The sequence below is a fragment of the Littorina saxatilis genome, linkage group LG15 (genome assembly GCF_037325665.1).
Source record: "Littorina saxatilis isolate snail1 linkage group LG15, US_GU_Lsax_2.0, whole genome shotgun sequence".
Taxonomy (NCBI): Eukaryota; Metazoa; Mollusca; class Gastropoda; order Littorinimorpha; family Littorinidae; genus Littorina; species Littorina saxatilis.
Window position 1 is genome coordinate 36748795 of NC_090259.1, and position 21024 is coordinate 36769818.

General features: G+C 44.4%; 1 protein-coding gene across 1 annotated transcript; it reads left to right on the forward strand.

Moving 5' to 3' along the window:
- Positions 1 to 9119: 9119 nt before the first annotated feature.
- Positions 9120 to 11603, forward strand: LOC138948004 (complement C1q tumor necrosis factor-related protein 3-like). The gene is made up of 2 exons (XM_070319531.1): positions 9120 to 9135; positions 11188 to 11603. The coding sequence occupies exons 1-2, from the start codon at positions 9120 to 9122 to the stop codon at positions 11601 to 11603; spliced, it is 432 nt and encodes a 143-aa protein (XP_070175632.1).
- The last annotated feature ends 9421 nt before the right edge of the window (positions 11604 to 21024 follow it).

The following is a 21024-nucleotide window of genomic DNA, read 5'->3' on the forward strand; positions in this document are numbered from 1 at the left end:
TGTGACAAGCCTTATCTGTAAATTTGTAACCACATTTGCTCACGCGGGATGCATTAACCATAAGTGAGGGAAGCTGCTGGGATGTGACGTACACGACTGTTTGGAAGATGGAATTGTGGTATTGAAAGTGGTGTGTGTACACAACAACACAACTGCCATGTGCTTATAGGTGAGACAGATACACACAGACAAACATTTCAAGGTTGAAAAATACGAAAAAACAGCAGATGGACCGACAGATTGTTGTGGGATGACGAAGAAGAGAGGAGGCTGAGCAACACGGACACACGACCGCACGCACACACACACACACACACACACGCACGCACGCACGCACGCACACGCACGCACGCACGCACACGCACACGCACACGCACACGCACACACACACATACACACACACACACACACACACACATCGGTCCAGTCTAAGCCGGTCTAGCACCACCACTCTCACTATTTCACCATCACTCTCTCTTGCACCACCAAACCCACTCTGGCAACACTCTCTGACACTGGTCAGGATCCACCAAGGACATTTCTGTAAGGGTTTTAAAAAAACCGGATTCAGCTGGTTTTAGATATTACTTATACTGTTGGCAATTGCAAAACCTTTCTGCAATTTTGTACAAACACTTAAAGACGGCCAAACTGAACCAGTGGTAAGTCGCCCATGTGACCACGAAATCTATTCTTTCTGGTCTGACACTCCGTTTTCTAGGTGACAATTCAGGCGCACGCGCGGTGGTAAACTTGCTGCTCTACCCAACCCCACGCCCCGACCAGTCCTCTGGTGCCAGCGTCGCTTATTGATATGAGCAATTATCAAACATTCCCTCATAACTTCCCTCCACGCTTCGATTTTCCTTTCAAACAATCAGATTAGCTCCCCTAACGTTGCGTCAAGACCCGCTACTCGGGACGCCAATCTCGCCACCAACCCGGCACAATTGCCTCCCTTGCAGGACGCGTGTAATTAGCCCTAATCGAGTCAAGCGCGGGGTTTTATTAGCTCCGGGCTCGCTTGATTTACTCGTCCCGGCGATCCGGCCTCCGATTCCGTGACGGGGTGTCAGGAAATCAAAGATTTGGCCGTCCCAAAGATACTGTGGTCTCCTCCTCCGTGTGACTCGCAGGCTCCTAAACTCGCCGTGTTTCTTTGGAGGCCATTTTTCTTGTATATATTTTTTGTAGGTTCAGTTTCTGTTTCTCGGCCTCTGATGAAGATTTCGCCTCCAAAAATATACGGAGCTCTTCTCCTTTCTGGCTCGCTGACTCCTAAACTCGCCTTGTGTTTTTTTTTTATACCATTGTTAGTTCCTGTTTTTCGGCCTCTAAGAATGATTTTCTTGTGTAAACTTTGCACTTGCCGAGTATAATGCTTCTCATGTCTAATGCCGGTAAAAAAAAAAAAAAAGTCCCTGACTATGAAGGACGTCACGTGTTCCTGTTCTCACTTTAACTTCCGTGCTCTTAAAACTCGCCTTGTTACTCTCAGAAAGTCGCCTTGGTTGTTTGGGAAAGTCGCCTTTTCTGTAAGGAAAGTCGCCTTGCATGTTTTGTTTTGTGTTTTTTTTTGTATTTGTTTTTTAAAGCCGCCTTATTCATTGGGAAAGTCGCCTTGTTTTTTTTGGGAACATTTTAAGTGGTAAGTTTTCGCGTAGTTTTAGATTTTGTTTCTCGACCTTGACAATGATTTTCTAAAACATCCGCCAGTTTTTAGTGTCCGTCCAAAAGATACGTCGGTGCTCTTTACCCTGCCATGTGATTGACTCGCTTGCTCGCATTGTCTCTTCAAGGACCTTGAACTTGTGCGGTCCATTTTGTTTGGTTTTAGTTCTTGTTTCTTACTTCTGTTACTTCCATCCTCGTCCCCGCCCAAAGGACCGACATGGTGCATTTCTAGTCGTCTTGATTCGCGGTCTGTCGTCCTAAAGCCTGCCCTTAACTGGGCGAAGTCGACTACGCGAAGTATACTTGGCGAAGCTGGCCGCCCAAAGCTTCAGCACTTATTTTACGGTAATAAAACTTGGCGAAGCTGGCCGCCCAAAGCTTCAGCACTTATTTTACGGTAATAAAACTTGGCGAAGCTGGCCGCCCAAAGCTTCAGCACTGAGTTTACGGTAATAAGACTTGGCGAAGCTGGCCGCCCAAAGCTTCAGCACTTATTTTACGGTAATAAAACTTGGCGAAGCTGGCCGCCCAAAGCTTCAGCACTGAGTTTACGGTAATAAAACTTGGCGAAGCTGGCCGCCCAAAGCTTCAGCACTTATTTTACGGTAATAAAACTTGGCGAAGCTGGCCGCCCAAAGCTTCAGCACTTATTTTACGGTAATAAAACTTGGCGAAGCTGGCCGCCCAAAGCTTCAGCACTGAGTTTACGGTAATAAGACTTGGCGAAGCTGGCCGCCCAAAGCTTCAGCACTGAGTTTACGGTAATAAAACTTGGCGAAGCTGGCCGCCCAAAGCTTCAGCACTGAGTTTACGGTAATAAAACTTGGCGAAGCTGGCCGCCCAAAGCTTCAGCACTTATTTTACGGTAATAAAACTTGGCGAAGCTGGCCGCCCAAAGCTTCAGCACTTATTTTACGGTAATAAAACTTGGCGAAGCTGGCCGCCCAAAGCTTCAGCACTGAGTTTACGGTAATAAGACTTCGCGAAGCTGGCCGCCCAAAGCTTCAGCACTGAGTTTACGGTAATAAAACTTGGCGAAGCTGGCCGCACGAAGCTTCAGCACTGAGTTTACGGTAATAAAACTTGGCGAAGCTGGCCGCCCAAAGCTTCAGCACTGAGTTTACGGTAAAAAGACTTCGCAAAGCTGGCCGCCCAAAGCTTCAGCACTGAGTTTACGGTAATAAAACTTGGCGAAGCTGGCCGCCCAAAGCTTCAGCACTGAGTTTACGGTAATAAGACTTCGCGAAGCTGGCCGCCCAAAGCTTCAGCACTGAGTTTACGGTGATAAGACTTCGCGAAGTTGGCCGCACGAAGCTTCAGCGCTGAGTTTACGGTAATAAGACTTCGCGAAGGCGGTCCTTAATTGAGCCCGAAGTCAACTTCGCGAATTCTTTTTTTTTTTTTTTAACCGAATACGCAGTGCTAAAGCGTTGTGCGGCTAGCTTCGCGAAGAAAACTTGGCGTAGTCGACTTTGCCCAGGCTTTAACTCGTCTTCTTTTTTTTCGGGAGGGGGGGGGGGGGGGGACCATATTTGTTACAGGTTTTGTGTCGTTCAAGTGTTACTTGGAGCGCTTGTTTTGTGTTTTTGTTTTTAGGAAGCAAGTCGCTTGTTCATGCCAATGCTTGTTATCCTCTCAGGTACCCGAAGACTGGTACTAGCTGGTTCCGCATGAATCTCACTTACTCCATTCCACACACTGTGTGCACTTAGAGCGCTTTCTCCCCTTTGTTGATCAGAGGTTGTGTTTGGTTATGGTTAGTTTGTGTTTCCCAGCCTCTTAAGTCTCACAATGATTGTCCAATGTGCAACTTGTACCTCTTTAGGTTGTGGTTCCCAGCCTCTTAAGTCTCACAATGATTGTCCAATGTGCAACTTGTACCTCTTTAGGTTGTGGTTCCCAGCCTCTTAAGTCTCACAATGATTGTCCAATGTGCAACTTGTACCTCTTTAGGTTGTGGTTCCCAGCCTCTTAAGTCTCACAATGATTGTCCAATTTGCAACTTGTACCTCTTTAGGTTGTGGTTCCCAGCCTCTTAAGTCTCACAATGATTGTCCAATGTGCAACTTGTACCTCTTTAGGTTGTGGTTCCCAGCCTCTTAAGTCTCACAATGATTGTCCAATGTGCAACTTGTACCTCTTTAGGTTGTGGTTCCCAGCCTCTTAAGTCTCACAATGATTGTCCAATGTGCAACTTGTACCTCTTTAGGTTGTGGTTCCCAGCCTCTTAAGTCTCACAATGATTGTCCAATGTGCAACTTGTACCTCTTTAGGTTGTGGTTCCCAGCCTCTTAAGTCTCACAATGATTGTCCAATGTGCAACTTGTACCTCTTTAGGTTGTGGTTCCCAGCCTCTTAAGTCTCACAATGATTGTCCAATGTGCAACTTGTACCTCTTTAGGTTGTGGTTCCCAGCCTCTTAAGTCTCACAATGATTGTCCAATGTGCAACTTGTACCTCTTTAGGTTGTGGTTTCCAGCCTCTTAAGTCTCACAATGATTGTCCAATGTGCAACTTGTACCTCTTTAGGTTGTGGTTCCCAGCCTCTTAAGTCTCACAATGATTGTCCAATGTGCAACTTGTACCTCTTTAGGTTGTGGTTCCCAGCCTCTTAAGTCTCACAATGATTGTCCAATGTGCAACTTGTACCTCTTTAGGTTGTGGTTCCCAGCCCCTTAAGTCTCACAATGATTGTCCAATGTGCAACTTGTACCTCTTTAAGGTTGTGGTTCCCAGCCTCTTAAGTCTCACAATGATTGTCCAATGTGCAACTTGTACCTCTTTAGGTTGTGGTTCCCAGCCTCTTAAGTCTCACAATGATTGTCCAATGTGCAACTTGTACCTCTTTAGGTTGTGGTTCCCAGCCTCTTAAGTCTCACAATGATTGTCCAATGTGCAACTTGTACCTCTTTAGGTTGTGGTTCCCAGCCCCTTAAGTCTCACAATGATTGTCCAATGTGCAACTTGTACCTCTTTAGGTTGTGGTTCCCAGCCTCTTAAGTCTCACAATGATTTTCCAATGTGCAACTTGTACCTCTTTAGGTTGTGGTTCCTATGTCTGATGTTCATGTCCAGAACAAACACACTAACAAACATAACACCACGAAGGCCTCATATGATGCACCTTTTTCCAGTTTGACGTCAAGGCTCCTGGAGTCGTCTTATGTCTTTTGGGATATTTGCCGTTTGCCCTTTTATGGTTTTTTTTTCTTCTTTTTACATTTAGTCAAATTTTGACTAAATGTTTTAACGTAGAGGGGGGAATCGAGACGAGGGTTGTGGTGTATGTGTGTGTGTGTGTGTGTGTGTGTGTGTGTGTGTGTGTGTGTGTGTGTGTGTGTGTGTCTGTCTGTCTGTCTGTGTGTGTGTAGAGCGATTCAGACCAAACTACTGGACCGATCTTTATGAAATTTGACATGAGAGTTCCTGGGAATGATATCCCCGGACATGTTTTTCTTTTTTTCGATAAATACCTTTGATGACGTCATATCCGGCTTTTTGTAAAAGTTGAGGCGGCACTGTCACACCCTCATTTTTCAATCAAATTGATTGAAATTTTGGCCAAGCAATCTTCGACGAAGGCCAGACTTCGGTATTGCATTTCAGCTTGGTGGTTTAAAAATTAATTGATGACTTTGCTCATTAAAAATCTGAAAATTGTAAAAAAAAAACATTGTTTTTAAAACGATCCAAAATTACGTTTATCTTATTCTTCATCATTTTCTGATTCCAAAAACATATAAATATCTTATATTCGGATTAAAAACAAGATCTGAAAATTAAAAATATAAAAATTATTATTAAAATAAAATTTCCGAAATCGATTTAAAAACAATTTCATCTTATTCCTTGTGGGTTCCTGATTCAAAAAACATATAGATGTGATATGTTTGGATTAAAAACACGCTCAGAAAGTTAAAAAGAATAGAGATAGAGAAAAGCGTGCTATCCTTCTCAGCGTAACTACTACCCCGCTCTTCTTGTCAATTTCACTGCCTTTGCATCGAGCGGTGTACTGACGATGCTACGAGTATACGCTTTTGCTGTAAAAATGCAGTGAGTTCAGTTTCATTCTGTTAGTTCGACAGCTTGACTAAATGTTGTATTTTCGCCTTACGCAACTTGTTTTTTCTTTCTTCTTCCTCTTTTTCAGAATAACAGACAGAGAAAGGCAGATAGAAATAAAGACAGACGGGTGCAGTGGCGTGGTGGTAAGACGTCGGCCTCCTAATCGGGAGGTCGTGAGTTCGAATCCCGGTCGCTGCCGCATGGTGGGGTTAAGAGTGGAGATTTTTCCGATCTCCCAGGTCAACTTATGTGCAGACCTCCTAGTGACTTAACCCCCTTCGTGTGTACACGCAAGCACAAGACCAAGTGCGCACGGAAAAGATCCTGTAATCCATGTCAGAGTTCGGTGGGTTATAGAGACACCCAGTATGCCTCCCCCGAAATCGGCGTATGCTGCCTAAATGGCGGGGTAAAAACGGTCATACACGTAAAAATCCACTCGTGCTATAAACATGAGTGAACGTGGGACGAAGAAGAAGAAAGACATAAAGACAGACAGACAGAGATACTGCAATGCAGGGAGAAAGAGACAGAGATAGACCGAAACAGAGAGAGAGAGACAGACAGACAGACAGAGACGTAGAGAGACAAAAAGCACTATGAAGGGTGCTTCATACGTTTTTTATCTGAAAAATATCTCATTCATTAGCTCCTCGCTCATTTACTTGTGCTATCGAGGAACCCACAACCTGACTGCTGGCAGAGTACAGTAACCCGAGTACTAAAACGAAATTGAACAAGCAGTCATTGCAGTTACCTCCCTTGCGATTTGGTAGTACAGCAAAAATGGCAAGATTGTTCTACTGCCTATACGCAATTGGTAGAGCACGGAACTTGTGATCCGCTGGTCAGGGGTTTGAATCCGGGTCAGGACGGACATGGGTCAGCTTTGTGTGCAGGCTCAAAAATGGTATCCATGTCCCATCCCCGTGTCACCACGGTGGCACGCAAAAAATAACATCGGTCATTCCAGCATAAGTGCAGGTGGCCGATTGCACCTAAACAAGCACTGACACACCGTGGTTACGCGACTCTGTTGCTGCTTGCTTTCCTCTTGGAGGAAGCGACCAGAATTTTCCAGCGATGGAACAATAAAGTAATGAAAATGAAATTAATGAAAAACTGACAATTAAGTTAAGTCCGACGCTGCCCACAAATTAACCGAGCGGATGAAAGAAACTATACCTGTATTGAAGGACTGTACAGACCCTGATCAAAGGTGCAAACCATACAATAGCTCTCCACTTGGAGCGCCCTGCACATGGGTCTTTAGCAACCTCAGTTGTAGCTGCATCTTGCGGTTAGCGTAACGAACTGAGGCGAGAGAATGTAAAATGACAAACACACAGCCAGACTGACAGAGAGAATGTAAAATGACAAACACACAGCCAGACTGACAGAGAAAGAGAGAACAATACAGAGCTATCAAGACACAGAGAAAGAGACAGAGAAAACGACAAAGAGAGAGAGACAAATATGCCAGACAGTGAGTCAGTGCGTCGGTCGGTGTTATCTAGACCTCGTTTGAACTCATGTCCAAAGGGAAGTAAACGACCACTTTGGAGGGCAGCGAATAGCAACGGTTACTTCCCTTCCATTGTGTCGATCCACATGTGATTTTCTTCTTCACTGTCGGTGTGGGAGGTGCGCACGCGCGCACACACACACACACACACCACACACACACACACACACACACACAAACACACGCGCGCACACACACATAAACACACCACACATGCACACACACACACACACACACACACACACGCACACATACATACACACACCCACGGCCACACACGTACACACACACACCACACACACACACTTACACACACACACACACTTACACACACACACTTACACACACACCCTACACACGTACGCGTGTGGGGAACAGAGGGATAATACTTCAAAACAAGTACAATAATACCAGGAGCAGTAACAAAACATAATAAAATCTGTGATTTCAATTTCCTTTTCGAGCAGAATGAACCAAGAAATAATACAGTATTATTTTTTAGCTTCCGAGCTGAAACGCAACTCCGTAGTCCGGACAGGGTCAAAGATTGTTTAACCAAAAAAATAACGGATATGATTGAAAAATGCAACAAACCACATCAACAAACACGCCAACGACAAGAACAACGACAATAATAACTGACAAACATTGGTTTCCTCACCGTTCTCGGCAGTGACAGCCCCAGAATGAAAACGGGGGACATGTTGACAGACACTGCGTGAGAGTGAAAGATATGCTGACAAAGTTGAAGAGATTTCAAGGGATTTTATAGTTTTAAGTACATGAATGCCCTCAAGAAAACCCACAACACAAACAACCGTACAACATCACACGGGCCAAATCAACGTTTAGATAGACCGGGGATGCAGATCGATTCTTTGTGTAGATATAAATTGAATCCAACGAATTTCAAATTTTAATTTCCAGGTTTTCTATTTCAAACTCTGCTATAAACGAATCGTCTCCAAGTCAGGGCCGGACCCAGGGGGTGTTTCCTGTTGCCAGGACCCCCCCCCCCCCCCCCCCTGTCTAACTGTCTTCAAGGCAAGGCTTATTAAGGCAAGGCAAGGCAAGGCTAGGCAAGGCAAGGCAAGGCAAGGCAAGGCAAGGCTAGGCAAGGCAAGGCAAGGCAAGGCAAGGCAAGGCAAGGCAAGGCAAGCCAAGGCAAGGCTAGGCAAGGCAAGGCTTATTAAGGCAAGGCAAGGCTAGGCAAGGCAATGCAAGGCTAGGCAAGGCAAGGCAAGGCTAGGCAAGGCAAGGCTAGGCAAGGCAAGCCAAGGCAAGGCTAGGCAAGGCAAGGCAGGGCAAGGCAAGGCTTATTAAGGCAAGGCAAGGCAAGACAAGGCAAGGCAAGGCAAGGCAAGGCAAGGCTAGGCAAGGCAAGGCTAGGCTTATTAAGGCAAGGCAAGGCAAGGCAAGGCTTATTAAGGCAAGGCAAGGCAAGACAAGGCAAGGCAAGGCTAGGCTAGGCGAGGCAAGGCTTATGAAGGCTAGGCAAGGCAAGGCAAGGCTAGGCGAGGCGAGGCAAGGCTTATTAAGGCTAGGCAAGGCAAGGCAAGGCAACACTAAGTTGGTTGTTCGTGGAACAAAGATCCAGATACGCAAAGTCAACTTGTGATCAGCTCAAGGAAATTCCGCCTGCCTTTCTTGATTAAAATACGTAGGAAAGAATGAACCACCAATTCTGCCAAATGAACACAGTTGTAGGAGTCGTTTTATTGGCGCTATTACTGTGTTCTGATTGTGACGCAACCCCAACTGGGATAGGGCGAGAGAAAAGATCTGACGATGAATCTGCTCTACAAACGGTGGTAGCTGGACTGTCACAACAGATGATGCAAAACTGACCGCTATGCAGGCTAACCTTGGTGAGTGTGTATGAATGGTTTAGCTATGTGTGTGTGTGTGTGTGTGTGTGTGTGTTTGATCTATGTGCCTGGGTGTATATTTGTGTGCTGGTCTGTGTGCGTGCGTGCGTGTGTGCGTGCTTGCGTGCGTGTGTATAATTATGTGTCTGAGCGTGTGTGCGAATGTGTGCGCGTGTGCATTAGTTATCGCTTTGTCTATCTAATCATGTGTTTGCGGTGTGCTTTTTTCTTTTATTATGGGGGCCAGGAGGCCCTTATTCATACGGATAGTTTCGAGGTTGACCATGGGCAGCGCCATTTTGTTGTGAAATACGTCATCAGTTTGTGTACACAGGAAGTTGTGACATCCGTCACCCTATGGGAGGGGTGAAGGCAACATTGTTCATCAGTGCAAAATTGTTCAACAAAAACATCATAGGTCGAACTGTACAGGGTCAACCGCAACAAACTCAAACCATTCATACTTTGCTGTATTTTAGTGACTTATATACCGACATTTTTATTTCTTATTTTCAGCACAGGTGTAGAAAAAAATCATGAACCAAAATGTTATCTATTTTCTAATTTAACATTTGTTTTACAAATGTGACCATGGTTTTTCAAACATACAGTGACATTAAACATTGTTATGTAAAAAAAAAAAGAAAAAAGCTTTTGTGCACAAATCAGAAAATACATTGTACATTTTACCTACAGGCCAAACCGTGACCCAGGAAATTGCACTGATTTTATTTTTAGATCAGTGGGAAATTGTCAAGAACAGGCGCTTGCATTTGGATGTGTCCAATGATAGTAGGTTTGGTTGTGATCAATCAGAATAATGTAGGAATAAAAATGTATGACAGTTTGGTATGATGACATGTAATTCACATATGCTGAAATATAATATTATACATCATGTAATATTATTATGGCTGTTGCCATGACCATGAAGCCCAACAAAGGTTTAATGTTATGTAATTCAAAATACCAAAATCAAGCACCTATTTATCTCGTCTATGCGCGTGAAGATTGAGGCCTTCGTAAACGTTCAACGTTGGCCAATAATAATTTTAACAATGTTGTGTCGTTTTTTATTATGTTTTATTTTGTTGATCAATTGATAAATATGTCTTCCCAACATATTACAAATCAAACAGAAATAAAGTCTTAGAGAGCTACAATAATTATTGTTGCCGTCAAAACCTTGTAAGGCCTCAACAACTGACAAAGCTGTATATGGAAGAATGTGGAAGTTACCGGTCGATCGATCGGCCCATGTCTGCCAGTAGCGGTTAGGTATAATAGCACTAAATTCACTGACGGAGCAATGAAGAGTTTGTGTTGGTAAGACGTTGGGAAAGGCGTTCGGCTACGGCGAAAGTGGTCCGGGTTCGATTCCCAGCATGGGCGGATTATCTATTCTTTAGTTTTTTTGTGTGTTAAATTCTTGTTTATTATTATTATTATTTATTATGAACGTTTTAATGTTTTGTTTTACTCTAATTAATTTTTTTTAATGTTTAAATCCTAGGCCTGCGGCCAGGGGGGGGGGGGAGTATACCGGTACCATTTGAGAATCAGACAAAATGAGAATTGAACCATTTGAGAACATCCTTTTTTTTCAATCACTACATCGAAGACCTGCGGCCCGGGGGGGGTTCACATGGTTTGTTTGTTTGTTTGTTTCAGACCCACACCCATTTCACATTTAAACCATTTGTCGGCCCCCTGTCGATATTTATCGACTAATTTCCTTGTCTCCTTTTTACTTCAGTCAAATAATGACTGAATGTCTTCGCGTTCTTGTTCCTATTCCCTTTCTCCTCTTCGCCTTCCTCCTCATGTTCTCTGTCTCTTTCTCTCTCGTATGCACACATCAACCCCCTCCACACACACACACACACACACAAACACACACACACACACACACACAAACACACACACACACACACACACACCAAAACACAGCCTTATAATACACCCTCACCCCTCCCCCCCCCCCCCCCACACACCCTTATCATTCCTCTTATCAATTCACACTACAAAGTTAAATGTTCACAACATTTTCAGACGCTGCGAGCATCAACGTAGCCTTCCACGCCCACCACTCCACAGACCCGGTCAACGTGGCATCTCACGGCACCATAGTCTACAACGTCGTCACCACCAACATCGGCAACGCCTACAACCGTAACAGCGGCTACTTTACCGCGCCCGTTTCTGGAACGTACGTCTTCTTCGCCAACTGCATGGCCGTCGCTTCCTCGGAGGAAGAAGTGTACATCAGTCAGGACGGCAAGAAGGGCATCGCTGTCTGCTATTCTAACCGTCCCTTAGCCTCTCCTTACGAGCAAGGCTCTACCTCGGTCACAACGCACGTGCTGAAAGGCCAGAAAGTGTGGACGAGCATCGTGCAAAACTCGGAGAATATCCGCGGTAATTTATGGAGCACTTTTTCTGGCTTCCTGGTGAAGCCGGATGCTTGAGAATACATGCTCTCTCATTACTTTTATTTTGATATAATGAGCTATTTGTTACCGATAGATTTTTTTTTTTTTGGGGGGGGGGGGGGGGTGTTCGTATTGTTGAGGGCCCCAAAGGGTTTAAAATCGTGATCGTGATTGGCGTTTTTTGACATTTCTGTGACCGTGATTGCCGAAATTTCCATTTCTGTGATCGTGATGGGACTTTGCCCGTGATCCGTGATGACAAAAAAATCAAGTCTCGTGATCGTGATCGTCATTTGTTTTCGTGATCGTGATGGGCATTATTGCAAAGCATTTTATTTTCAACGTACATCTTTCACAGCTGTATCACTCTATGATCCTCTATTCGTCAAGGTGTTTGTGATCGTGAAAACAAAAATCAAGGTAACTGTGATCGTGAAAGCTAAAATTTCCCTTCCCGTGATCGTGATGATACCCCCCCCTTTGGGGCCCTCATTGTTCTTGTTCCCTTACATGGGCGAGGGTTGATTGCAACAAAAGCATGTATTGCTTATATCATATGCATTACCCTCGTAAATAAAAAAAACTATCTCATCTTATCTTGGTTCTTTCGTCCTTGTTCTTTGTTTCATTCTGACGATTTTGGTCAATACGCACCTTCAACTAATGTACCCCTACCACAATTGGGACCGACCCCTCCCCCCCCCCCCCCCCCCCCCCCCCTTCACCCTTCTGAGGTCCGGCCCTGCAAGTTCATTAAACGTTCACAATTTTGTTACCTGTTAGTGACTTTGTCTGATAAGACGGAGTGGAAGCAATGGGATGGTGCGATAATTTCACCTCTTCTCAGCCTCCGCACCCTAATTCGGGGGGGGGGGGGGGGTAAGGGCCTAGGGAGGGGGGATAGGATTTATGGGAATTAGGTCATAGGAGGTAAGGTCAAGGGAGGGGGGATAGGATGTAACGGTTAGGAGGTAGGTGCTAGGGAGAAGAAGAAGACTGCTTTGCTTTGCACTTTGCACCCACAAACAAGAGGGTAAAGTTCGTTAGCAAGCCAGCATCGCGGGATTATCATATGACGAGTACAGGCCGCCGCGAGCAAGCCAAGGGATACAACCACACGACGACATCAAGCAATGACAGGCAAGGGACGTAACGCCTGCCTGCTTAAATCTGGCGTTGTGTCCCTTCGCCCGACCTGCAGAGCGTCCCATTTCTCTCGATGTCAGAACACTGACTTAATTTCGTCGATGCTGTGATCGCTAAAGACTGCTGCTGATTTTATTCCAGGCCCTTTTTTCTCAGTCTGTTGCAAGTTCCAACACGTCTTGAGAACAGACGATGTTCAGAAACAACTCTTGTCAAGTTTGTATGGGTTGTGGAAGAGTTATTTGTTCTTGTTCCCATTGAACCACTCAGTGAGGCAAGCCTGTCACGTGCAGCTTTTCTCAGTGTTTCTATTGAAAAGCGGCAAGGACAACACAAAATCAAAACTTGACTAAATGTAAAAAAGCAACTCTTCTAAAATCAATAAATACCCAACAGATTTTTTTATTTTTTTATTTTTGCGGAATACGTTTACTCGGTTGAGCTAGGGGGGTTTGATAACGAATCAATGGTTAATTAAAGTTTCGTTCTCGTTTCGTTTTGGAGATCACGTGGTAACTTGCTACGATTCTGTGAAAGAAAAGCCAGTGAGACGCTCTTTTTATCTTTGAACGGCAGCGCCGTTTTGCAATGGAATATATTATGTACTCCCAGCGCCTTTTTGCGATGTGGAACGCATTAGCAGTAAAAAACGAGAGTTTTTTGCGTCCATTTTGAGGGGTAACATTACAAAAAATGCTGTATATCAGCAATGCCTGAATGGATTGCTTCAAAACGTCCAGGTACTTAAGTCTACATACGAGACGTACGTCCAGTAAAATTTCTCATCGTTACAGATATTTGTTGAGATGATAAGCATCCCATCAGATGCAGTCCGTCACACCCGCATTTTAAAACGTGTCATAGGTTCGAAGGCTTACATCCAACAAATTCATGATTTTGCGTGCATACAGACAAGTAAATATTAGAAATACTACCAAAGTTTCATTGAAGTACAATGACTGTTTACGTTTCCTAGGCCTGTAAACTGATCTTTTGTTGTTGTTGAGGATTGCACAAACCTGTGACGGGTTTAAAAACGTTTCGGAAGAGTGAATAACATCTGAGTACAAACCAGTAGTGATCCAAAATTTCACCTAGGGTAAGCCATTTATGTAGACTTCAGATCCTAAAAGTTTTGAATCAATCCATTTAGGCATTGCTGATATACAGTCCTTTTTGTCATGGTACCCCTCAAAATGGACGCAAAATCCTCTCGTTTTCTACTGCTCATACGTTCCACACCTGCATCAGTAGAAATGACATAACACAAGAGATACGCAAAATACCCAAACTGACTAAACAACCTGTTCTGGATAGATATATGAGTTTGCTTTCTTCTCGTATGTAGAAGTTGCCAAGCTGCGCCTATTCTGATTTTTTTGTCGAATTTGTACTTGGCACCTGACGTTAGTGTCAGGTCGATTTGGGGGGTACCCTTACTTCGGCGGCGGTCACGTAATACTTATAATAGAAATCTGTGACCCGAGTGTGCCAGGTAGGCAAGTAAAGGGCCTTTAATGGCATATGAAGTTTGAATAAAATGACACAGGAATTAATGAATGTTTTAATTGGGGTACGAAAATGGGTGCAATAATGTTTTTGCTCAGTTTATTATGTACTCCCGAAAAGTGTTGCTATGTTCAACAAAGACAAAGAACTTGTGATAGCTCACAGTTTCACTACTTTAAGTCTTGGTGTCAAAAATGCTAAGGATGATTTCAAAAAGTAGTCTCGACTAACCCAACGGACCGTGATGTTACAGAAAAGGTCAGTGTAGAAGTCATCACCAATTTCCCGTGCAGTCGAAGTCGCGGCGACTGTGACAAGCGCGTGACAAAAGCGGGAGCTGTTTTCTAAAGGCCAGCCCACATGGCCCACATCGCTCGATCGATAAAACTGAGGAGCTTGGGTGTCGCGCGGCAAGAAAGAAGTTTGAGTCATTGAAGATTTCATCATCGGAGAACCACTTCCAGCACTGCAGTTCTGCTGTCAGCTGCTCGTGAATTGTGTGCACGAACTGTGTGACATTGTTCTATGTTTGACTCGGGAACTGCCAAACTGTTTACAGCCAGCTGTGTTCAGGGATGGTTAGTGTGTGTATGGAACTCTTTTTACGCATGCTACATGTATAAAACTTTGTCAACTTAAATCCGAAAGAGACAGACTGCTAAAGTTGTGGAATCAAGAAACGATGATAGCAGCAAACTTATGGTTTGAACATTAGGAAATACTTTTACCAGTCTAAAGAATCTTTACATTCAGTCTAACACGAGGAGGCAGATGATAGTCTTTGCAAGTGATGTTTTTTTGCAAGTGATATTTTCTTTGCAAGTGATATTTTCTTTGCAAGTGATATTTGCATCACTACCGTAATAACATGGGGTGTATATCCCAGGCAGCTTTGTAGTATCTGAAAATGATGAGATCAAAAAGTAAGGTAATAATGTGACTCTTTCTGCTGTTTATTTTCTTGTAAACAAAATAAACAACAACAAGTTTTATTAATGTAATACTGTGATACAACAGCACAGCCACAGTGGACGATAAAAAACTGAATGCAATTCAATAGACGAATTCCGGTAATAGCTCGGGTTTGTATGGGTGGCGAAAGAGCAGGCTATTTTTGCTTTCATTGAGGCAAACTTTCCACAGGTGCATTTTTCCACGTGTTTCAGACACATCCCTCGCTTATACATATAGCGACTGACCTATAATGTCACGTGGAAAGGTTTGCCTCAATAAAAGCAAGAGTAGTCACTCTTTCACAACTTGGGGGCCCGGGTAGCTCAGGTGGTAGAGCACTGGACTTGTGATCGAGAGGTCGCTGGTTCGAATCCGGGCCGGGACGGACACGGGTCAACTTTATGTGCAGACCCAGAGACGGTATCCATCTCCCATCCCCGTGTCACCACAATGGCACGTTAAAGATCTTGGTCATTCTACCATGGCTGATACCACCTAAACACGCAAACATCAAAAAGCCGTGAGGGCGTAAAACTCGAATCGTATTATAAACCAATTCATGTCCAATATAGGCAATTAAGACCTGACGGACAATAAGCCCCTTAACATTTACTTTACTTTCACAACACATACAAACCAGACAGAGTGCGAACCTAGTCTAATCTAAAGAGTAATTGTTGCAGCAGCAAAGGGCGTTGTGTGGAATATAGGACATCTCAGGACACAGTCTTTGTTGCCTCAGTAATTTGGATTGTCGTCTTGTGCTTCGCGCTGCCGTCCTGTGCTGTGCTGTGCTGTACGTGGTCCGCTGCGCAGCGCTGCGGGTGTGACGGACTGCATCTGATGGAATGACGGATATGTTCACCCATGCGTGTCCCCGACGAATGTGCACTAAAGGAGTATAAACAAACGACTTCCACGATGCATCGAGAGATAACATAGATGACAGTCTTTGTGTGTGATGATAGCTGTGCAACTAATACTATCAGGATGTGCAATGTAGATGACAGTTTTTGTGAGGGATATCGTGAGATAAAATTAAAGACACTCTTTGTGTGTGAAATGTGTGTCACTACCGTGAGAATGTAAACCGAAACGTGTTCGCAACATTCTCACACATATTAAGCTGTCGTTGGACCCCAGTGGGGGATTGAACTCAACACAAACCCTCCTACTACTTTTTGACAACGTTAAGGAAGAACGCGAAAATCTAACTGTGTTCGTACGAGTGTCGACAACTTCGTGTTCTTGGCGGAAGTGCTGGAAGTTTCCTGGAACTTATGTGAAGAATAGTGACCACTTTGCCGAGACAACTTGGGGGCACAATAATTGGGAGCGGATAATTCCATTGGTGACGTCGAATGAAGGACTGGTCTTTTAATGTACTGAATGAAACTGAATGATAAGAGAAAGACTTTGAGTGTTAATGTAGACAAAGAACCGACAAATATATCTTGACTGTGTAGATGGATGACTAGATAAGCGGAATTTCTCTGACTGCACGAGAGAGGGAGGAAAACAATGACCAGAGGAAACACGTCATGGCTAGATGGAGAATCCTGTACATTGTTACAATGTCTTTACTTTTTAAAGGTAAGATCTCCCCCCCCCACCCTCTCACTCTCTCTCTCTTTTTTCTCTCTCTCTCTCTCTCTCTCTCTCTCTCTCTCTCTCTCTCAGCATCTCACAATACAGCATTAATATACCTCAACACACAACCAAGATAGGTGGCCATGCAGGAGGGAAGGTATAGGTAAATAATTGATTGATATCCCCCTGGCCTGATCGATACACACACCAGCTGCTGGCATGGCACACAGTGTGTGAAGGTACACTCCTTCACGGGAAAACAGTCAGGCTAGTATTTGTCATTAGACCACCTCTCCACTTAGACACGTACCAACAATGACAGCCTTGCTGGTCTCTGTGCACAGTGGGATATTTTTGATGTATTAATTTCGTAAATGCCACCAGTGGCTTTTTAAGAATTTAGTTCATTAACACATTTCGACTCACCACAGCAAGCAGTCAAGATGTTGATTTTTGGTGAAAGGATGCTCTTTATTCCAAGTAAACGTCTGGACAGATGTGTTGCTGTGATTTGTCCTGGGGAAGGACTGTGCCTTTATGCCAAGGGTGTTGGCTGCTGTCATATTTGTTTGTTGCTACTGATTAGGTGTACGCATTTGCATATATATAGGGATTTTGCTCGTATGCGGATGTTGTACTTTACATGTTCGATAACTGTACTGGATGGCTTGATGAAACAACGGTTGCTTTTTACATTGTGAGGCACACAGTGGCATATGCCTGTGTATTCCCTCAGTAACAAGATGTACGTATGCACACAGGCACATGACAAACGGACACCTGCTTGTACTAACGCACCGCATGCCTTCAAATACACTCACGATCTAGTATTATGTCTCTGTCTGTCTGTGTCTGTGTCTGTGTGTCTCTCTCTCTCTCTCTCTCTCTCTCTCTCCCTCTCTCTCTCTCTCTCTCTCTCTCTCTCTCTCTCTCTCTCTCTCTCTCTCTCTTTATATATTTTTTTATGTGCGTCTGTCTTTATTTGTTGTATAAAGGACAGGTTGGAAGAATAGGCTTTGCCTAAAACCTTTATCCTTTTGTAATAAAGTTCTGAGTCTGAGTCTGAGTCTGAGTCTCTCTCTCTCTCTCTCTCTCTCTCTCTCTCTCTCTCTCTCTCTCTCTCTCTCTCTCTCTCTCTCTCTCTCTCTCTCTCTCTCTCTCTGTTATATGAACACATACAACCATGCAGCTCAGTTGCATTAATCTTTTCAACATAACACTTAGTTTCTATTGTATCCCATCGAAGCCATGATTTTCAGTATTCTGTATGCACACGAGTTTTAAGATTCAGTTGACCGACATAGGTTAATTCTGATAACTTTTGAAGCTCACACCCAAACTACAGATTCTCATCGGGAGCATCTCGTTACTCCCCCGTATCGTTACTCCCCCGGCTCGTTACTCCCCCGGCTTGTTACTACCCCTAACCCTAACCCTAACCCTAAGGGGGAGTAACGAGCCGGGGGAGTAACGAGCCGGGGGAGTAACGAGCTGATCCCTGTATACACAGCTGTAGCGTTTATTAATTGTGAGTTCAGCGGAACGACGGACTGTGCATATATATTATATCGATATTTTCTTGCTCATACAACTCCACAGAACGCATTTCTGGTTGAAAATGATGTGGTTTGATTGGGAAGGTGTGTAGCGTCGTGAATGTCTTATTAATGCGATATCCATTAGTTGTTGGACATAGCTAGGTGATTGATTGTGTTTGCATGAATAAATCATAGAACTTATTTCTGTTGGATAAAAATGCTGATTGTGTCGTGTGTCTGCACACATACACCTCACACTGCGCAAGTCACACATACACCTCACACTGCGCAAGTCACACATACACCTCACACTGCGCAAGTCACACATACACTTCACACTGCGCAAGTCACACATACACTTCACACTGCGCAAGTCACACATACACCTCACACTGCGCAAGTCACACATACACTTCACACTGCGCAAGTCACACATACACCTCACAGTGCGCAAGTCACACATACACTTCACACTGCGCAAGTCACACATACACCTCACACTGCGCAAGTCACACATACACCTCACACTGCGCAAGTCACACATACACCTCACACTGCGCAAGTCACACATACACCTCACACTGCGCAAGTCACACATACACCTCACACTGCGCAAGTCAGTCACACATATACCTCACACTGCGCAAGTCACACATAGCCTACACCTCACACTGCGCAAGTCACGTATACGGACACATGTTCACACAACCCCACGCATGGACACAGGCACGCACACAAGCACACACATACACGCACGTACACGCACACACACACACGCATGCACGCACGCATGCACGCACAGACACTGACACACACGTACGCACGCAAACACCTGCACAGATACACACACAGGCATGTACAGACTCTCTCTCTCTCTCTCTCTCTCTCTCTCTCTCTCTCTCTCTCTCTCTCTCTCACACACACACACACACATACACGCGCGCGCGCACGCACGCACGCACGCACGCACTCACACACACACATACTCACGCGCACACGCGCGGGCACACACACACACACGCACAGACAACCCCCCATCACACACACACACACACACACACACACACACAAGCACACACACAAGCACACACACACATACATACACACACGAACACACGCACAGCCGTACACATTTAAATAATACACAGACTCGCACACGTGAGCCAAAAAAGTCTTTCGGATCACTGTCACACCAACATCTCCGTTAACTCCCAATGTACAACTAGAGCTCAAACTTGAGGCCAGAGGGGAAAAAAGCAGCTTAATTAGACGCTTTTCCCTTAAAATCTCAATCGATAAGAAGCCCTGATTATGCACACATTCGTGGCCATTATTTCCACGAGCAAGCCTGCAGAAAAAGTGTGCAAATTGTATGAGTCACAGAGGTTCTCAAGACAATGCCACAGTGCAAGAGGAACAGGCGGACCATCAGTCGCTCCATCCCTTCCCTTCTCCCCCAAAAAACACTTGTGTGTCAGCGAATTTTTTTCATTGTCTAATCCTTTGAGTAATAGCCACCAGCCGTCAGTATTTTGGGTGGGAGTTTTTGCTTTCGCTTTGATAATTTTTCTTTACCAATTGTATCTCCTTATTTTCTTTCTTTCTGTTCTTTGTTGTTGTTGTTGTTGTTGTTGTTGTTGTTGTTGTTGTTGTTGTTGTTGTTGTTGTTGTTGTTGTCGTTGTTGTTGTTCTTTTTTGCCTCTATTTTTTTCATTTCCTCATTCTGTCATTGTGCATTGAGTTATTAGTCGAGTGAATGATTTACCGAGTGTGGAGCGGACCTGCCTTTCCTTGGTGACTGTATAGTCTGCCCGCATTAAAGGTACTGAACTTGTCAAATCCAGGTGCACGGAGCCCCCGGGGCTTTTAGTCATACCTCAGGCAGCTATCCGTTAGAAGAACTACCAAGTTTCATTGACTTGCACCCAAAGAGTCAAGAACTGCGATTTTTTACGAATTAATTTCGTACTCGGACCCGGCTGGTCTTGACCTATTTTGGGATCTAAATTTAGATCAGGTAGATCACCACATCATGCACAAAAAGACACGTCATTAGCAAACTATGTCAGACGTCATCATGAGTTCATGTAAAACAAAATGGAGGCCGGAATCACTCAGTTGAATCGAACTCCGACCAAACACCACGTAATAACGGCAGAAATTAATATGTAAGCGCCTAGGGCTATATCTAGATTAGGCGCATAAAAATGATCACAATAATAATAATAATAATAATAATAACTAGGTTAATTTATGCACTCGCGTGAACAAGAAACTATCGAGCTTCACAGATGTCGTCGTTGGGTTTGTTTTACTACCATAGAAGGATTTTTGAACTGTAAATGCACTCAGCTGCAACAAAAACGCAAAACGTAAGCTGTGAGCTGCACTGTGCCTTTAAGCTGCCACGATCATTTAATTTAGTTTAGTATAATAAACTAGTAAGGACAAAACATCGTTAGGCAATTTTTTGTTTTAATCTATTTTGTTTTGTCGCTGTCACTTCAACTTCCTCAAGCAACACCCCAACGCGCGTTCAGACCAAGAGAATGCTATTATCCAGCGCCTGTGTTGTACTACCAAAAATTCTCCCGTTCTTTTGTGCTACAGTTCGCTGAATCCCTGTTCGCCCCCTCTCCTCCTCCCCTCTCCTCCTCCCCTCTCGCGACAGTCCTCCCCGACCCCCGAGGGAGTGACGGTGCCTGCATTTGGTGAATGTC